The sequence below is a fragment of the Populus alba genome, chromosome 17 (assembly GCF_005239225.2).
Source record: "Populus alba chromosome 17, ASM523922v2, whole genome shotgun sequence".
Taxonomy (NCBI): Eukaryota; Viridiplantae; Streptophyta; class Magnoliopsida; order Malpighiales; family Salicaceae; genus Populus; species Populus alba.
This window is the reverse complement of record NC_133300.1, coordinates 18807544-18827591: the sequence shown is the minus strand read 5'-3', so window position 1 is coordinate 18827591 and position 20048 is coordinate 18807544. Positions and strand designations below refer to the sequence as shown.

Below are 20048 nucleotides of genomic sequence, written 5' to 3'. Positions count from 1 at the left end.
AGGACGCGACCACGGGGGTGATATTACTAAAAGGAGCGTGTAACAATGGCATCTATGTCTTTCCGGATTCAATGAAGCGGTCACCAAAAGTTGCTAATGTGCATGAACGAACTTCCATTGATGGATGGCACAAGCGTCTTGGGCATCCTTCACTTAAAATTGTTCATCACCTTGTTAAGAATTTTTCTCTTCCCATTTCATCGCAAAAACATTCTTCATCATTATGTCATTCTTGTTCCACTAATAAAATTCATCAACAATCATTTCATGGCACTAGCCTTCAAATTCATACACCCCTTGAACTTATTTACATAGATGTGTGGGGTCCAGCTAGTTATACTGGAATTGATGGTTCACGATACTATCTCATTTTTATCGACCATTATACAAAATATATATGGTTCTATCCAATGGCAACTAAATCCAAAAATGTGTCTCTACTATTTTTCCACAATTTCAAAAAAGTTTGTCGAAAATCGCTTTCAAAAATCAATCAAAACACTTTACTCTGATAATGGAGGTGATTTTATTGCGTTAAAATCTTATTTTTCACATCATGGCATAACTCACTACACCACTGCTCCTTACACCCCTCAACAAAATGGTGTTTCTGAACGCCGTCATCGTCACATTGTAGAAACCGGCCTTACACTACTGCAAGATGCAAATCTTGATTTCGCATACTGGCCTTATGCCTTTCAGACAGCTTCCTACCTCATAAACCGACAACCTACATCGCTCCTGCAAAACACATCACCTTTTGAAGCTCTCTTTGAACAAAAACCAAGTTATTTAAAATTAAAAAAATTTGATTGTCTCTGTTATCCTCTCACACGTCCCTACAATTCAAATAAAATGCAACCGAAATCCAGAGCATGCATTTTTCTTGGTTATTCATCTACTCAAAATGCATTCAAATGTTTTGATCCTCATTTAAAAAAATTCTTTGTTTCCCGTCATGTGTTGTTTGACGAAACTCAACATCACTGTCACCCCTCACCGGTTAGTCCAGCCCGTAATCAAGAAACTCCACTGCACTTTGAAGTTCCCCAGATTGTTGTGCCATCCCCAATGGTCTTCACAGCTCCGACCGCATCACAGCTTCCTGAAGACACTACTGCTATTGTTACACCCTCCTCAGGTAATTGCACTATCCCTGCGTCTGTGTTACATTTGGAACAAAACCCACTTCCTCATCCTCCTGTACTGGACACCAGCACTACCCCATCTCTCCCACCTTCCTTTGATTCCAGTCCCACACCACCCTCTAATATTCCTCCTCCTCCCACCCGTACCATGACCACACGCTCCATGAACCAAATTTTCAGACCTAAACAACTTCACACAGTAACCAAACATCCTCTTCCTCACATCTTAGAACCGACGTGTGTGAGCCAAGCCATCACCCAAATTCACTGGCGTGAGGCTATGTCTAATGAACTTACTACTTTAATGCAACATGGCACATGGGACCTAATGCCATTACCTCCCAACTCTACCCCCGTGGGATGCAAATGGATCTTTCGGGTAAAACGGCATGCAGATGGTTCTGTCGACAGATTCAAAGCTCGCCTAGTTGCAAAGGGGTTCCATCAACGTCCAGGGGTTGATTATACCGAAACGTTCAGCCCTGTCGTCAAACCAGCAACGATAAGAGCTGTTCTGTCCATTGCAGTCATACGTGGCTGGGAACTACGCTAAATGGATGTTAACAATGCATTTCTTAATGGTGCATTAACTGAAACTGTCTTCATGGTGCAGCCTCCGGGGTTTCGAGACCTGTCCAAGCCTAATCAGTTCTGCCGGTTGAAGAAGGCCATCTATGGCCTTAAACAAGCTCCTAGGACGTGGTATACAGCACTCAGAACAGCTATTCTTCAGATGGGATTCCACACCTCCAAGGCAGACTCTTCTCTATTCATCTACCGCAATGCATCCGATGTCTATTACTTGCTGGTTTATGTTGATGATCTTGTCATAACAGGGAACAATTCCACGATTGTGAGAGCCTTCATTCAGCAACTAGGAGACATGTTTTCTCTCAAAGACATGGGCCCTCTTCACTTCTTTCTGGGAGTTGAAGTAATTCCCACCAAGGCTGGCCTGTTTCTCACCCAACATAAATATGTTCGTGAGTTACTTGCTAACAGCAACATGAGTGGCGCCAAAGATATATCAACGCCTATGTCCACCTCACAACCTCTACAATTGATTGATGGCACAGCTACTGTGGATAGCACAAAATTTCGCCGAGTCATGGGCAGCCTTCAATACCTATCTTTGACAAGACCAGACATTTCCTTTGCAGTCAACAAACTCTCTCAATTTATGCACAAGCCCTCTACAAATCACTGGACAGCTACCAAACGGCTTCTCAGATACTTGAAACAAACCATCTTCTATGGTATTCAGATTAACAGGGCTGGATCATCGGTGTTACACACATATTCTGATGCTGATTGGGCTGGGAATGTGGATGACCGCACGTCAACATCTGCATACATCAGCTTCCTAGGGCCTAATCCCATTTCGTGGACATCTAAGAAACAAAGAGCAGTTGCCCGTTCTTCAACAGAGGCTGAATATCGGGCATTAGCTAATGCAGCCTCAGAAACAATTTGGTTATCCACTCTCTTTAAAGAACTTGCATTTCCCATCCAGGACACCCCTCTGTTGTTATGTGATAATCTAGGAGCCACGCACCTCAGCTTTAATCCAGTGAATCATTCACGCATGAAACACATTCAGATTGATCTCCACTTTGTCCGTGATTTGGTGCAACAAGGAAGTCTTCGAGTTCGCCATGTACACACTCAGGACCAGTTTGTTGATCTGTTGACGAAGCCTCTGTCCAAACAACGAACGGCTATGTTACGTACCAAGATTGGTCTTGCTGATGGAAGCTCAATCTTGCGGGGGCGTATCAGGGAAACCTGCGAAGAATCTGCTAAGATCACTACAAAGAAGGAATAACAGAAAGTCAGGGCATAGAATCTGCAATCAACGCAATATTTGAAATATAAAATCTGCAGCTGTAAATTGTAACGTAAAATCTGCAGAAACAGTTTTTAGTATTATTGATTTGTTTCCAAAACAGAATTCACGCCACTGTATATATAGCACACAAAAATTATCAATAAAAGTGTGGTGAATTATTCATTGAAACAACTGCTGTGTTAAGGTTTTATAAGATATATGTTTTTTTACTAAGAAATTTTTAAAAGATTATTATGAAGTCAGGTGCGCCAATTACAAAAAAAGTTAGGTAATTACTAAATAATATTAACATAATCAATCCAAGAAATGAAATCAGCTTTTGCTGGGAAACGAACATATTTATAGTCTGGTTGAATTCTATAATTCAATATATTCAAGGTATGAAACAATTGCAATGCACGTGCAGAAAAAAAATTAAAAAAGTTACAAATCGAGGATACCATGTGCATAGCATCTTTATTCGAAGACTATCTTACAAAGTGAAAAATTACATCTTCCAAATTTTATTTGCATCTAATAATTTATTTTTCAATAATAAAACAACAAATGAATAGTCAAGTTATTTATGAATCATGTCCATTTTTTAGCAGTAGCTTTAATTTCCAACAGCTGACTTAGCCTCACGAAGATGCTTCTCCCTCGAGAGTAATTTAGCCAACCTGCACCAACAAAACAAAAACTTAATAAATAAATAAATAAAAGTGTTGTAACCCATTTTTGGGTCCCCATGATAAATAAAATAAATAGCCAAAGGAGGTTAGAAAAATAACGGAAGGCAGAAGCACTCAGAAGATGGTCATAAAATTGGTCAAGGAGTATAAAAATACAAAGATTGGATTTTTGACAGTATATTCTTGAAGGATGAAAGCCCTATTGAGAAGGAAAATTTGAATTTTGAGGAGAAAAGCCCAAATTTGGATTTTTATGGACTTAATTGGATTTTTTATTTGAATTTATAGAAGATTTGATTGCAAGAAAAATTGATTTTTAAGTCAATTTGGGCTTTAATTTGAAGAAATTTAAGTTCTGGGGCCAAAATATATTTTTTAGGAATTTATTGGGTCAAATCAGGGGCTTAATTGCATAAATATTGAAGTTTAATGGCCAATTAGGGACTTAATTATGAAAATCCGAAACCAGGGACCAATTTGGAGAAGGCGCAAAGATAGAGGGGGCTGTTTGGAATTGTTTCAGGGGCTTAATTGAAGAAATTGGAAGTTTCTTAATCAATTAAGGGCTTAATTGTGAAAATCAGAGGCCAAGGACCAAAGCGAAAAATGCGGCCAACTATAGGGGTAGGGACTGAATTTGGCAGGGACGCAATTGAATTTTATTCTTAAAATTGGAAGTCTCTGTGCATGCACCTTTTCCTTGCATTTCACTGTTCAAGTGAAATATAATTCACTTAAACAGTGAAATGCTAATTCACTGCTCACATCAAATATAATTCATGTGAACAGTGAAATGCTAATTCACTGTGCGCATCAAATATAATTTACGTGAACAGTGAAATGCTATTCACTGTTCATATCCGACATAATTCACTGTTCACATGAGGCCCGCCTGGACAGCCGCTCCTCGACAGCCGCTCCCCGACCCGCTCCTTGGCTCCACGGTGAAGCCACGCCCACTGGCTCTATAAATAGCGCCCAACCCAGCACACCGAGGAAGGAGAAGAAAAAGAAGAGGGAACCGAAGGGGGGAGAAAAGGACACACAAAGTCGGACGAAAACCAGCCATTACTGTCCAGTTTTCCTGCAACCAGCCTCTTTTTCTCTTTCCCTCTCCGCTGTTGGCCCTCATCAACCACCACCATCCAGGCCGCCACCACCAGCATCTCCACGAAGCTACTGCAGAGATAGGAGAGCTTGGTTGACAAAAGGAGTAAAGGCAACCAAAGAGAAGAACACAGAAGCAGCAGAGAAGAGGAAGAGCCAACCTTCGGTCAGCAACCGCCAGCAAAACCACCACCAGCACCACTGTCAGCTCCTTTACCCAAGCTCATCGTCGCAGGTAACTCTTCGCCTTTATCCCGTATTCGTCTTCTTGCATGTAGAACGTGCACTGTGCACGTTCTGCAAGTAAGAAATTAATTAGCTGGTTATTGTAGAACGTGCACTGTGCACCGTTACTATTTGTGTGCAGTAACCCGTTACTGTACTCATGTGCAGCCCTGATTCCTATTGTTTCGGGCTGGAATATCAACCCAGCCCAGTCCAGCCCTGTAGAAAGTAGGCTTGTTTTATTTCGAGCCGATTTCGGCCCAGTCCCCTTTTGGGCCGGGTCCGGTCTAGTAAAAAATTTTAAATTTCAAAAAAAAAAAAACTTTCAAAAAATATGTGATTTTCTGTAATTTTATTACTGGGTTTTGATCAATATCGGTTTGTATTTTTATACTGTAAAGATACAAATCCGGTATTAAAATACCCGGTTTTCGTCAACAAAAAATATTTATTAAAAAAAAAAATGTTTTTGTTTTCATGCATACGGCCAATACCCTAACATGTTTTGAATGTATATATATATATATATATATATATATATATATATATATATATATATATATATATATATATCTACAAAAATATTGGAAGTTTTAAAAATGAGTTTTTGCATGGATTTCCTAAACATAAAAAAAATTGTTTTCTTGCATATCTGGATTTTACAACATGTTTGTAAAACTCCAAAGGGTATTGGCCAATATTCCAAAAACTATAAAAATCTTATTTTGGGGGAATTCATTTATTATTCACCGTTAATGTTTGGATAAAGAAATCCTTAAAAGGATGAATATCCAAAATATTATTGGGAGTAATAAATCCGCACACATTCTTGAAAGAAGCCTTGATTATAATCGAGGACATTTCAAAATTTAATTTTTTTATTATTATCCCACGATTTATGAGTCGCAAACTCTTGAAATACTAAGGGAAAAATGAGCTTTCAAAGCACATGGAATCTCCTTAGATTTCTATCCAAAATCAATTGACGAGCTAGAAAATACCAACATCATAGCAATTATAAAGCAAACCAAACACCAAGCAGCTTACCTTAGGTAGGGCGTACTAGGGGTGCTAATACCTTCCCTTTACGCAACCAGTCCCTTACCTTAGAATCTCTGAAAGACCAGTTAGGTTTCCTAGTGACCAAAATACTAGGTGGCGACTCCAAAGAACCAAATCCGCAAAATAGAACAAAACGAAAGTCGTCAATCGAATGTCGCAAAAACAAACTTTTTTGTTTGATATTTTTTTGGGGTGCGACAGGATGGCGACTCCACTGGGACCCTTGGACTAAGCTTGATTTGTTTGTTTGTTTATGTTATGTGTTATTGTTTTTGTTTTCTTATGATGCTTTGTTAAAAGCTTTAACATATATCTTTACATTCTATCATACATGGCATAGTCATGCATCACTTTATTATTATTATTATATTTTGGAGTGCACACACATGTAACTCTAAGTTTAAGTGGGGGACTAGCAGCTTGCCTTATGACTTGAGTCAAGGTTTAAGTTTGTGTAAACCCCAACTCTTTGCTGAGTGTTTAGACTGATTGTGATTGGTACACGTATCATCCCACTATCTGCTAGACCTCCATATCGCCTTTACGAAGGTTGATCACTGGAACAGCAAGAGACCCTCTTTTAGAGACCCAGTAGTAAACCTACCTTATGTCTCACGTAGAAGAACTAGAACCTATCCTTGCTGCATCCATACCCAATAAAAGGCTGTATCCATACCCAATAAAACATGCATTTTTCAATCATGCATCCATCACAATCATACATTTCTCTCATACATCTATGCACACATCGTCGCAGATCGTGAAACATAGGTCCCACATCCAAAGTCCACCAAACCCGGTCCAGATCAAGAATGGAAAACGAAGAAAGAGCTCATTTAGAGTCGCACTACCAGACCGAGTTGGAATCTGTGAAAAATGAAGTTTCTAGACTGACCAATCTGCTTGAGCAACTTTTAAGAGCCAAGAACGGGGAGGGAACGTCTACCCAACCACTTATAGGAGCACCGTCAGTTCATATCCCAGGGATATATCAGAACTTGGGGGCAGATTCAGTGACGGGGCAGCACTTTGCGCCTGCCATTCCCATTCAGCCCCCTCAAGCTCACATCACTGTAGACGGGCCTTCCAATAATAGGTCCACTAGTTTTATGAACGATGACAAGATATCAGCTTTGGAAGAAAGGTTAAGAGCAGTCGAGGGAAATGACTGGTTTGACCCCATGCGAGCGTCTGAAATATGCTTGGTACCAAACATCACGGTACCAAAATATTTTAGGATACCAGAGTTTATAAAGTATAGTGGGTTGGAATGCCCAAACACTCACCTTCGATCTTATTGCAATAAGATGACTGAGGTGATTCATGACGATAAGTTACTGATCTACTTTTTCCAAGACAGTCTATCGGGGTCGGCGCTAAGTTGGTACATGAGGTTGGATAATGCAAGATCAAGAAATGGAAGGATTTAGTTGAGGCTTTCCTTAAGCAATACAAGTTCAATTTGGAAATTGCTCCAGATCGAACGAGCCTTATGTCAATGGAAAAGAGAAGCCAAGAATCAGTAAGGGCTTATGCGCAAAGGTGGAGGACGAGGCCATGCATGTGCAACCCCCTTTGATAGAAACGGAGATGGTGACTTTGTTCGCCAACACATTCAAGGCACCCTACTATGAGCATTTAATGGGTAGCTCATCTCAACATTTTTATGATGCTGTACGCATAGCGGAAAGAATAGAGCAAGGGATTAAAGCTGGACGCATAATTAAACCATTGGAGACAAAGGGTTTTTTTTTCGGGAGAAAATTGAAAGTCCCGTTAACAACTTTGAAGGTGGGTCCAATGACAAGATAACAGATTCATATCACCCACAAATACCTACCTCCCATGTGGCCCACATAAACTTTAACAAACCTTTTTCCCCTAATCGAGCAAATGGCCAGTCAAACACCCAAAACAACCACCAAAGACCACACACAAGATACATTTCAGAACAACTACCGCCATTACCCATGCCTCTGAAGGACATATATGCCAAACTACTGAGCATTGGACAAATAACTCATATCCCTACATTACCACTACAGCCACCATTCCCCATCTGGTATAAGCCCGAGCTGACTTGCGAGTACCATGCTGGTATTCCTGGGCATTGTCTTGAAACGTGATATGGTTTCAAGAACAAGTTATTGAAGCTCATCAAGATAGGATGGGTGTCATTTGAAGACACACCCAATATCAGTTCAAATCCATTGCCTGGTCATGACAAAAGTGATAGGGGATAAAGGGTTGGAAAACCTTGGTCAAGAATCTTCGATAATAAAGAAGGCGAGATCGAAGGAGAAGACAAGGAAACGCAAGTAGGGAAGGAAAATGAAGCATTGCCTCGGTTCACTTTCCACATACTAGAAGAAGTTTCAGAACGGGTTGACCCAAGAACTTCTCGTAGTTTTCAAAATGTAAAACAACTTCATTTGCCTTAGCATGTTTTTGTCATTGCTTTTGTCATTGCTTTTATTTTCTCTAGTGAGCATTCAGGGCTCATATTGTCAGCCAGATTTTTGTGTTTGAGCCTACCTTTTTCTTTAAATAAATGATGAGATTATGCACTTTTTAAACAAGGTTTAGTGGTTACAAAGAATGTATCATAAAATCATTTGATATGAGATTTAAGAAAAGCTAACCCTAAAGTACAACCCTTCACTCACTAAAAAAGTTTATCACTGGCTGAATGAATTTCTTCTCTATATAAAAGCCTAGACTAGGATCACACCCCTACACTGGGGGCAAGACAAGATGTGTTATGAAAAGTCTTACGTGTTTAAAATTGGATGTAAGCTTATAGATTTGAAAACCAAGCTAAAGCATTTGACAAAAACATGACAAAGAGGCAAATACAAGTCATACATTTTGAGAAAAGGACTACTTGAAGAAAGTCAAAGATTTCTTCTCCAAGAATATGATAGGCAACACGAGAGATAAATCCAGCATACGACTTCAAAAGGAAGTTCATGTTAAGAGGGAGTCTCATGAACTAGAAGAAGAGGTTGGGACCTATGTTTCAAAACCAGGTATAAATGCATGCATTGCATCTAATCATAAATCATTGCATATATGTTTTTTTTTTGGATCGTTACAGGAGGAGATCTTAGCGCATTCCAACAAGATTATGGACGAAGAAAGAATCATTGAGTTGATTCTAGAACAACAAGAAGAGAAGATAATGGTTTTCAAACCCTGCTAGCAGGAAGAACGACATCGATAACATTCGGTAAAAAAAGGAATCGCCAAATGGGATTCCAAGTTGTTTGAGATCGCCAGAAGGGGTCTCGTTTTCGATATTCATCAATGGAGGTCGCCAGAAGGGACCTCAAACTTCAGCTTTGGTATAAAAGGAATCGCCAGATGGGATTCCAAGTTGTTTGGCTAAAGGAGATCGCTAGAAGGGATCTCATATTTCGATGAAGGTCGCCAGAAGGGACCTAATATTTCAGCTTTGAATAAAAGGAATCGCCAGATGGGATTCCAAGTTATTTGAGATCGCCAGAAGGGATCTCGTACTTCGACATTCATCAAGGAAGGTCGTTAGAAGGGACCTCATATTGAAACCATTTCTTAGAAAAGCATGGAGTTTACAGAATTCTTCCCCCTGGGTAGGTCACCCATACAATGAGACCATCATTTTTCTTGGGTTCGTCACCCATACAATGAGACCATATTTTTTTCTTGGGTTCGTCACCCATACAATGAGACCATACTTTTCTGGGTAGGTCACCCATAAGAATGAGACCATTCTCCATTTTTTTTTTTATCTGGGTAGGTCACCCATAAGAATGAGGCCATTCCTTTCCCTGGGTAGGTCACCCAAAGAATGAGACCACTCTTCTTTTTCCTTGGGTAGGTCACCCATCACAATGAGACCATACTTTTCTGGGTAGGTCACCCATAAGAATGAGGCCATTCCTTCCCCTGGGTAGGTCACCCATAAGAATGAGGCCATTCCTTCCCCTGGGTAGGTCACCCAAAGAATGAGACCACTCTTCCTTTTCTGGTAGGTCACCCATCACAATGAGACCATATTTTTTTTTTCTGGGTAGGTCACCCATAAGAATGAGACCCTTCTCCATTTTTTTTATCTGGGTAGGTCACCCATAAAAATGAGGCCATTCCTTCCCCTGGGTAGGTCACCCAAAGAATGAGACCACTCTTCCTTTTTCTGGGTAGGTCACCCATCACAATGAGACCATATTTTTTCTGAGTAGGTCACCCATAAGAATGAGACCATTCTCCATTTTATTTTTTTTAGGTAGGTCACCCATAATAATGAGGCCATTCTCCCCCCTGGGTAGGTCACCCAAAGAATGAGACCACTCTTTCCCTTTTCCACTCGGGCAGGTCACCCATCATAATGAGACCATACACACATTTTGTGTATTGATTATGGGTAAAGGAATCGCCAGATGGGGTTCCAGGTTAAAGGAGATCACCAGATGGGATCTCGGATGAATTTCCATATTGATCAAACTAAAGTAAGAATTCAGAAGATCGCTGGATAAGGATCTCGAGATGACTAAATTTGGATCATAGTTTTTGGGCTAAAGAGGATTGTTGCAAAAGACAAGGTTTCAGATCAATTAAGCTTCGACCAGATCAGTTTCGGGAGTTCCGTTGTGGGTTTATCTTTATAACACTTACTACACAAAACCCATGCTCCGTAAGTATTATAAAGAGGGGGCATCTGTTGTAACCCATTTTTGGGTCCCCATGATAAATAAAATAAATAGCCAAAGGAGGTTAGAAAAATAACGGAAGGCAGAAGCACTCAGAAGATGGTCATAAAATTGGTCAAGGAGTATAAAAATACAAAGATTGGATTTTTGACAGTATATTCTTGAAGGATGAAAGCCCTATTGAGAAGGAAAATTTGAATTTTGAGGAGAAAAGCCCAAATTTGGATTTTTATGGACTTAATTGGATTTTTATTTGAATTTATAGAAGATTTGATTGCAAGAAAAATTGATTTTTAAGTCAATTTGGGCTTTAATTTGAAGAAATTTAAGTTCTGGGGCCAAAATATATTTTTTAGGAATTTATTGGGTCAAATCAGGGGCTTAATTGCATAAATATTGAAGTTTAATGGCCAATTAGGGACTTAATTATGAAAATCCGAAACCAGGGACCAATTTGGAGAAGGCGCAAAGATAGAGGGGGCTGTTTGGAATTGTTTCAGGGGCTTAATTGAAGAAATTGGAAGTTTCTTAATCAATTAAGGGCTTAATTGTGAAAATCAGAGGCCAAGGACCAAAGCGAAAAATGCGGCCAACTATAGGGGTAGGGACCGAATTTGGCAGGGACGCAATTGAATTTTATTCTTAAAATTGGAAGTCTCTGGGCATGCACCTTTTCCTTGCATTTCACTGTTCAAGTGAAATATAATTAACTTAAACAGTGAAATGCTAATTCACTGTTCACATCAAATATAATTCATGTGAACAGTGAAATGCTAATTCACTGTGCGCATCAAATATAATTTACGTGAACAGTGAAATGCTATTCACTGTTCATATCCGACATAATTCACTGTTCACATGAGGCCCGCCTGGACAGCCGCTCCTCGACAGCCGCTCCCCGACCCGCTCCTTGGCTCCACGGTGAAGCCACGCCCACTGGCTCTATAAATAGCGCCCAACCCAGCACACCGAGGAAGGAGAAGAAAAAGAAGAGGGAACCGAAGGGGGGAGAAAAGGACACACAAAGTCGGACGAAAACCAGCCATTACTGTCCAGTTTTCCTGCAACCAGCCTCTTTTTCTCTTTCCCTCTCCGCTGTTGGCCCTCATCAACCACCACCATCCAGGCCGCCACCACCAGCATCTCCACGAAGCTACTGCAGAGATAGGAGAGCTTGGTTGACAAAAGGAGTAAAGGCAACCAAAGAGAAGAACACAGAAGCAGCAGAGAAGAGGAAGAGCCAACCTTCGGTCAGCAACCGCCAGCAAAACCACCACCAGCACCACTGTCAGCTCCTTTACCCAAGCTCATCGTCGCAGGTAACTCTTCGCCTTTATCCCGTATTCGTCTTCTTGCATGTAGAACGTGCACTGTGCACGTTCTGCAAGTAAGAAATTAATTAGCTGGTTATTGTAGAACGTGCACTGTGCACCGTTACTATTTGTGTGCAGTAACCCGTTACTGTACTCATGTGCAGCCCTGATTCCTATTGTTTCGGGCTGGAATATCAACCCAGCCCAGTCCAGCCCTGTAGAAAGTAGGCTTGTTTTATTTCGAGCCGATTTCGGCCCAGTCCCCTTTTGGGCCGGGTCCGGTCTAGTAAAAAATTTTAAATTGTTTTCTTGCATATATATATATATATATATATCTACAAAAATATTGGAAGTTTTAAAAAATGAGTTTTTGCATAGATTTCCTAAACATAAAAAAAATTGTTTTCTTGCATATCTGGATTTTACAACATGTTTGTAAAACTCCAAAGGGTATTGGCCAATATTCCAAAAACTATAAAAATCTTATTTTGGGGGAATTCATTTATTATTCACCGTTAATGTTTGGATAAAGAAATCCTTAAAAGGATGAATATCCAAAATATTATTGGGAGTAATAAATCCGCACACATTCTTGAAAGAAGCCTTGATTATAATCGAGGACATTTCAAAATTTAATTTTTTTATTATTATCCCACGATTTATGAGTCGCAAACTCTTGAAATACTAAGGGAAAAATGAGCTTTCAAAGCACATGGAATCTCCTTAGATTTCTATCCAAAATCAATTGACGAGCCTAGAAAATACCAACATCATAGCAATTATAAAGCAAACCAAACACCAAGCAACTTACCTTAGGTAGGGCGTACTAGGGGTGCTAATACCTTCCCTTTACGCAACCAGTCCCTTACCTTAGAATCTCTGAAAGACCAGTTAGGTTTCCTAGTGACCAAAATACTAGGTGGCGACTCCAAAGAACCAAATCCGCAAAATAGAACAAAACGAAAGTCGTCAATCGAATGTCGCAAAAACAAACTTTTTTTGTTTGATATTTTTTTTGGGGTGCGACAAAAAGAATAATCAAGATGAAACAAAGACTATTATTCATTCATTTATACTTTCTGAGAGCCTCTTCATTAGTCATCTTATTGATAGGTTCAAAGACTCCAGTAGCCAAATTCACCCTTGAAACTGGCTTTATCAACAATTCCTCGCCCACTTTCACAAGATTCTCCAAGTTCTCTTTCGTGGCAACATCCACAGATGAAAGCGTTCCAGTCAATGTGTCATCCTGCATTTATTTTTCACAAGTATTATAAGGTTAGATTTCCCCACTTTGCTTCATGAATAATTATATATATTGGATAACATGATAAATAAGCACCTGAATTCGAAGATAATTTTCTTCACAGTTAAGGGCTTGAAAAACAGTGGAAATATGAAAATCAACCATGTCAGCACTAGCTTGTGTGAAAATCAACCATTTTTTTTTTTAATTTTCTAACTTTTTTTCCCCTTTTTAATCAAGCTCTTCAATAGCCTAATTAGAAAACATTAGGCTTTTATATGCATAAATATAACTTTTATTTTTCTAGTTAGCCAATTTTTTTAGCACTTATTTTTATATAAAATCTCAATTATTATAAAGAAGAAGAAGACATTATATTTGAAATTATGGTAAAAGTAAAATATTTTTTTCATTTTTCTTTTCCTTAGTGGGAGAGAGGAGAGATAAAATGATCGGTTGATATAAATTCCAGCCACAAAAAAATAATCAATCTTGGTATCAATAATTTATATTCAATGAGGGGAGTTTGATGATGGTGACTTTTTTTAAGGCCTTGATACTCTAGGCCACACAAGCCCGCTCACCTAACCTAACATAACCTAACATTTTTCTTTTAAAAAATAAAACCTTTAACATCAGATTTTTGATGAATTTTTTATTATTTTTTTAAATTTTATTTTTTAATATTAGATTGATTTTGAATTTATCTTTGTTGTTATTGTATAATTAAAATAAAAAAAATGTTTTGAACCATTGATATCCACAAATTAGGTCATGAGTTTGACAAGTTAACTTGGATTGACAAGAATCGATCCAATACTTTATCGTATCAATGTTTTTAAGAAAAACAAATGTGAACATTTTTTTCAAAGTCAAACCTCTCGTCTAGGATACATTTAAACCCGCGTGTTTGATCTTTTGATATCATTTTTTTTTTGTTTTTTTTTAAGCATATCAAGTCAACTAGATTATACTTAGATAACTCTCTCATAATTTAATTGAAAATATAAGCTTGAAAAGGATTCAAGTCCAGAATTTCAAATTTAAATTATTGAATCATATTTAATAAAAATATCTCATATTTTAAAAAAATTAGTTCAACCCAAAATATAGAATGAAAAGTAAAGTAGTTACATTACCGAAAGGTAACCACAAAAGATTTAAAAATGCGAGTGAATCGTTTAAAAAATTGACCAAGGAGAAACTTGATCACTTGGAAACGAATATATATATATAAAGAATAACTAGGTAATTACTAAATAGTATTAACATAATCAATCAAAGAAATGAATATCAGCTTTTGCTGGGAAACGAAAATATTTGAAGTCTGGTTGAATTCTATGATTCAATATGTTCAAGGTATGAAACAATTGCTTTGCATATGTTTCAAAAAAATAAAAAAATTACATAATATTACAAATATAGGATGCTTTGTGCATAGCATCTTTATTCGAAGACAACAAATGAATAGCCAAATTATTTATGAATCATGTCCATTTGGAGTAGTAGCTTTAATTTCCAACAGCTGACTTAGCCTCACGAAGATGCTTCTCCCTCGAGAGTAATTTAGCCAACCTACACCAACAAAACAAAAACTCAAGAAATAAATAAAAGAATAAAAGAATAATCAAGATGAAACAAAGAGTATTATTCATTCATTTATACTTTCTGAGAGCCTCTTCATTGGTCATCTTATTGATAGGTTCAAAGACTCCGGTAGCCAAATTCACCCTTGAAACTGGTTTCTTCAACAATTCCTCGCCCACTTTCACAAGATTCTCCAAATTCTCTTTTGTGGCAACATCCACAGATGAAAGCGTTCCGGTCAATGTGTCATCCTGCATTGATTTTTCACACGTATTATAAGGTTAGATTTCCCCACTTTGCTTCATGAATAAATAATTAAGCACCTGAATTAGCATGATAAATAAGCACCTGAATTCGAAGATAATTTTCCTCGGAGTTAAGGGCTTGAAAAACAGTGGAAATATGAAAATCAACCATGTCAGCACTAGCTTGTGTGAAAACATCCACTAATGGAGTAGAATGATCACTAGTCAACCATCCCAAGAGACCCCATTTAGCTGCTTCTTCTGCATCATACTTTTCTTCTGATTTTGCTGTACCAGTGCCCAGGGACAGGACTAGAAATCGGCCATATTCCATGGGGTTCATGCGGTAGGAGTCAGGTCCCTCCCGATTGATTGCTTTTGAAACTTCACTGATGGCAACTAAAGTCTGATCAAATTCCAAAAAGAAATGAATGATATAAGATTCTTTATTAATAGAAGCTCAAGAAGTGTTTGAAGATTGATAAATCATAAACATACTGGATTGTTTGCTGCCACACCACCATCAATAAGATTGAAATCTCTAACTTTGCCCGATGGATCTTTGGTTTCAAAATAATGGGCAGGAAGATAAGTCGGGGCAGCTGAAGTTCCAATGCAGATATCAGACAAAAGGGCATCCGTTGATGGGTTATTCTTCACATTATAGGTAGAAAAGATAGTTGGCTGGAGGCGCTTGATGTCAAAAGTTGGGATCACAATATTTGTCAATGTCTGGTGCAGCCATGTATCTCCCAACTTTTCCTTGACAATACTATGCAAGAATTTTCCATCATACTTTGGTCCTCTCAGAGTCTTTACCAGATTTGCAGCGGAGGCAAATGTAGAGCTATTGGCAGACAGTACTTAAATTAGTATCTTCATGGATAAAAATCAGTTGTAATGCAATAATTCATCATCAGAATTAATTAATCGTCACCTGTCTTGAGGAAATATTTTAGGGCAGTTCTCAAGGTAGAAGTCATTGATGTCTTTAGCAGCAAACAAAGGGCGGTTTTGCTTATTCGGTGCAGCTAGCATAGCCGTCACGAGGCCGCCAGTGCTAGTCCCTGAAATCACATCAAAGTAATCCGCAAGCCTTGCATCTGCACCATCCAGCTTCTGTAAATTTGAATAGAAAAGCTAATCAGTGATACAAACAGGAGATAAAACTCTAAGTGTGTGAAAATAAACGAACATCACAGTTCTATATACACACACATTGATGCATGTAAAACTCTCTAGTGTTAAACTTACGTCACGCATTCAACTTAATTGTTTTTATTATATATGATCATGTACCCGAAAACACAAAAGCACGCAAGATCTTGCATGTCTATTTGACATGCATTAGTATACGTGCTAAAAGAACCCGTTTTCTTTTCTACCTGAAGCTCAGACTCTAAAAAGGCAAGGATAGTTCCTGGTATAATGCCTCTTATTCCACCTCCATCGATGCTAAGAACAGTGATCTGGTTTCCACGAGTTGGAAGTTGAAGGGGAGATCTTGGAGTTTGCATGTTAGCCATATTAAAAAACAAATGCTGAAAATGTTATGAGGGAATCAAGAGACCTAGCAAGTGGAATGAGTTGAAGAGGTTTATTGTAAACTTTCTGGGAGCTTGATGAGAGATCGCTAGTATACTCAAATGTAGTTTAATTGTTGTAACCTTGCAATCTGCCAAGGGGGATGCTGAGGTATTTATAGACCTCTAACCCTTCAAGGTGTTTGGAATTTTCAACAAATTCCCAAGACTTTACTCCCCCAAATTTGACCATTGTGTAGTTTCCTGGATGGGCCGGGAACAATTTTGAATGGATCCAACTTATCTGTACTTATCACTAACAGTTCTTAGCTGACACGGTTCAAGTTGGACCACTTACAAATTGGGTCCAAGGGTACAATTGAACATTCCAAATTCTCAAATCAAAGAAAGCAGACACTAAAATTAGAATGGTAGGTATTTTGCTGGCACTAAAAGTTAGTTGATGAAGATCATTAGTGCAACCGGTTGGATTTGAACATGTTATTTCCCCCAATTTGATTCCTAATGGCCATTAAGGTTTAGTTTAATGCTTTCTTTTGGTTAAAGACTTCAAGCATCTATTTTTGAAGAAACAACTCCTGTTAGCATCAAATTGGGATTTTGCGAAAGTTATAACCAAAGGGACAGACGAATTCATGTCAGAAAAAGGACATTGCTTTTGGACAAAGGGATATGAACTCAGATTTTTAATAGCTTTGTGGGTGAAAGAACAAAGGACCAAGCTTCGTGATACGTGTCTTAGCCGATGACCGATAAAACAAAACCCATGAATATAATATTGCATTCAAGGAAAATTAATTGGATTATCACACTTAGAATGTGCGTGTGATTATCAATTTGCTCATTTCGACTTTTCATTACATCGTCACCTTCCAAGCTTCATTTTGTTTGCGTCATTCAACATTTTCTGAACTTCCATACACACCGTGCATAAAAGGTGATTTCAATGGATCGAAAACAATAATTAATCTTAAGCAAAGTCTTCAATTGTCTTGATAGGATCATAACTGCATGTTTTTTTAATAAAAAACATCAATTCAACTTAATAATTTTTTAGGTTTAAAATTTATATAAACACACATTATATTATTATTAATTTTTATTAATTAAAATAAAAAATAATATTTAAATATATGATCGCTTGGTTAATAATATTATAACATTATAACAAAAAACCAATTCAATCCAATAATTTATTTTTTTTATATATGTTCCCAAAAATAATTTTATATTACACTCTATTTAATAACAACTGTGATTAGTAAAGCTTCCTTATTATGTACAGTTTGTTCCATATATATCAGAACACAATGAAGAAAATATATACATAGTTAGCTTGAAGAAAATTAATATAGAAACAATGATCTTACGAGGGATGTGAAGATGATTCTTTGACAAACATAGAATGAAAAACTATCAATTGTATTTGAATCAACAGTAGGGAGTCTATATTAGTATAACAAAATTTTGAATATTAATTTAGGTTATTGCTTGAACTAACAAACTAATTTTGAATTATTTTTTTTGGCAAGACATAGCCGCTTCAATTAATTTTTAATATTAGTTTTTCTATTGTATGAGACCGTCGCCTTTTACGAATTGAAATTCATATAGTTTGAAGTCGGACATTTGATTCATTATTTAGGGTTTGAATCAAAGCATATGATTTCAAAGTGCTTGATTAACAAGAAAGTGCATCAATCTAATCAAGAAATATTTTCAATCCAATGGGATTTCTATCAATCATGCCACTAAGTTGCATCACCTAATCATTCTAAACTACAATTCACGTGTTGTCTCAACTGCAAGTCTTGCAACATATATATATTATTCTTTCTAGTTAACTAGCATTTCTTTTTCTAAGTGCATGCATAAGGAAAACGCCACTGCAACAACGGAATGAAACAAACGTTGTTTACAGATAATTTCTGAATTTATCGATAAAATAATCACCGATGGATTAAAGGGTGTTTATCAATCAAACTCTTAAATAAAAAAGAAACCCTTAACCAAAAACAAATAAGACCTAATAACTAACCCGGTTATGATATGGTAGGGTTGATCCAAAACAAAAACCTAAAGTCAAAACAGATTCAACAAAAAAAAAATGTAAAAATAAAATATTTCTTAAAAAAATACAGAACAAACACAGAAAAAATTTAAAAATATAAAAAATATTTAATTATAAACCCAAAAACAACATAAACATTCAAACGTATGGAATGCCAATGAATAAGAGTTTAAGAGGTTAAATACTTTATAAATTCTTAGTGTTTTGAACATTAAAAACTTTCTTATAAATTTTTTAATATAATACTAAATAACTAGGTCAGCTCAAAATCTAATTTATTAGATAAGGTTTCACGAATAAATTTTTATTATTTTCAGATATACCCATCTGCTTTGAGGGATCATGTGCCCCATGGTTTGGAAAAGTTTTAGATATGATATTGTGCATTTTGTCCAAAAGCTTTTTATGTAAGAATAATTATACCTGAATATTCAGTACCTGGCTGTTTGTTTCATCACCACATATCACACAAGCATGAAGTTTCCATGCATGAAAATTGTTTCTTAATTTTTTTCAAGACCAAAAGGACACGCGATGGTCAAAATATTGTTCCCAGCAGCCTCACAGAAGGATGGGGTTTGAGGTCTCAAAGAAGAAGACGCTAACTTACGGTATCAAAGACCTTAGAGAATCAAATCGAAGACTGCTTTGTTGGAAATTAAATCTAAATTGGTTTTCTAGGATAGATACAAAAAATACTTTCGAAATCTTTAAGTATTATATTAATTGCATTCTTTGGTGTTTTCTTTTGCCCTTCAGCACATTTTTGGCTAATTTCTTAGCATCATGATACAACTTGTGCTATGAAGTTTCGTGTTGCCCAGTACTCCTCACTTTGTTCTAAGTTAGACCAGCTGTGCTTGAAGATAATGTTAACTGACCGTCGAATGGAGACCAATTAACAAAAGATTGCCTCAAGTTGAAGCAGAGAATTATGCAAGGAATAGTATTTGCTAAGAACATTCAAACTTTTGGATTCGGAAATCACGTTAATACTAATAAAATTTCATGCATATCGCGAACTTGCACAATTAATGTCGAAGCCAAAATTAATACTTGAGAAAAGTTGACTGGTGATCTCGAGGATTATATAAATTTGACATGCATGTTACGTTGTTAAAGGTTTTAATATAAAATTATTATTAAAATCACATTCAATAAGTTAAATTTTAAATAAAAAAATTGAAATAAATTTTTTTAATATGATACCTGAATTTTAATAAAAACAATCATGCATATATTTCATGCCCTCACCATCCTCCTTTCATCTTTATATTTGCGTAATAATGTTC

The 20048-nt window shown here is 37.2% G+C and overlaps 2 protein-coding genes across 2 annotated transcripts; both read right to left on the bottom strand.

Moving 5' to 3' along the window:
* Positions 1 to 3572: 3572 nt before the first annotated feature.
* LOC140954867 (patatin-like protein 2) lies at positions 3573 to 13491 on the bottom strand. Its single transcript, XM_073405794.1, has 3 exons — positions 13406 to 13491; positions 13140 to 13312; positions 3573 to 3656 (listed from the first exon to the last, which is right to left on the bottom strand). The coding sequence occupies exons 1-3, from the start codon at positions 13472 to 13474 to the stop codon at positions 3593 to 3595; spliced, it is 306 nt and encodes a 101-aa protein (XP_073261895.1). The 5' UTR covers positions 13475 to 13491; the 3' UTR covers positions 3573 to 3592.
* Positions 13492 to 14626: 1135 nt separating this feature from the next.
* LOC118035644 (patatin-like protein 2) lies at positions 14627 to 16823 on the bottom strand. Its single transcript, XM_035041253.2, has 6 exons — positions 16527 to 16823; positions 16079 to 16260; positions 15640 to 15988; positions 15245 to 15547; positions 14975 to 15147; positions 14627 to 14884 (listed from the first exon to the last, which is right to left on the bottom strand). The coding sequence occupies exons 1-6, from the start codon at positions 16665 to 16667 to the stop codon at positions 14821 to 14823; spliced, it is 1212 nt and encodes a 403-aa protein (XP_034897144.1). The 5' UTR covers positions 16668 to 16823; the 3' UTR covers positions 14627 to 14820.
* Positions 16824 to 20048: the final 3225 nt, after the last annotated feature.

What these genes read in the sequence shown, in the direction of transcription:
- LOC140954867 (XM_073405794.1), bottom strand. Translation starts at nt 13,474, where the DNA reads ATGGTTGATTTTCATATTTCCACTGTTTTTCAAGCCCTTAACTGTGAA. An exon ending in AAAATTATCTTCGAATTCAG is followed by an intron (nt 13,313 to 13,405) that starts GTGCTTATTTAT and finishes AAATAAATGCAG; the next exon opens with GATGACACATTGACTGGAAC. An exon ending in AATGAAGAGGCTCTCAGAAA is followed by an intron (nt 3,657 to 13,139) that starts GTATAAATGAAT and finishes TTGTTGGTGCAG; the next exon opens with GTTGGCTAAATTACTCTCGA.
- LOC118035644 (XM_035041253.2), bottom strand. Translation starts at nt 16,667, where the DNA reads ATGGCTAACATGCAAACTCCAAGATCTCCCCTTCAACTTCCAACTCGT. An exon ending in GTGTGGCAGCAAACAATCCA is followed by an intron (nt 15,548 to 15,639) that starts GTATGTTTATGA and finishes GAATTTGATCAG; the next exon opens with ACTTTAGTTGCCATCAGTGA. An exon ending in AAAATTATCTTCGAATTCAG is followed by an intron (nt 15,148 to 15,244) that starts GTGCTTATTTAT and finishes AAATCAATGCAG; the next exon opens with GATGACACATTGACCGGAAC.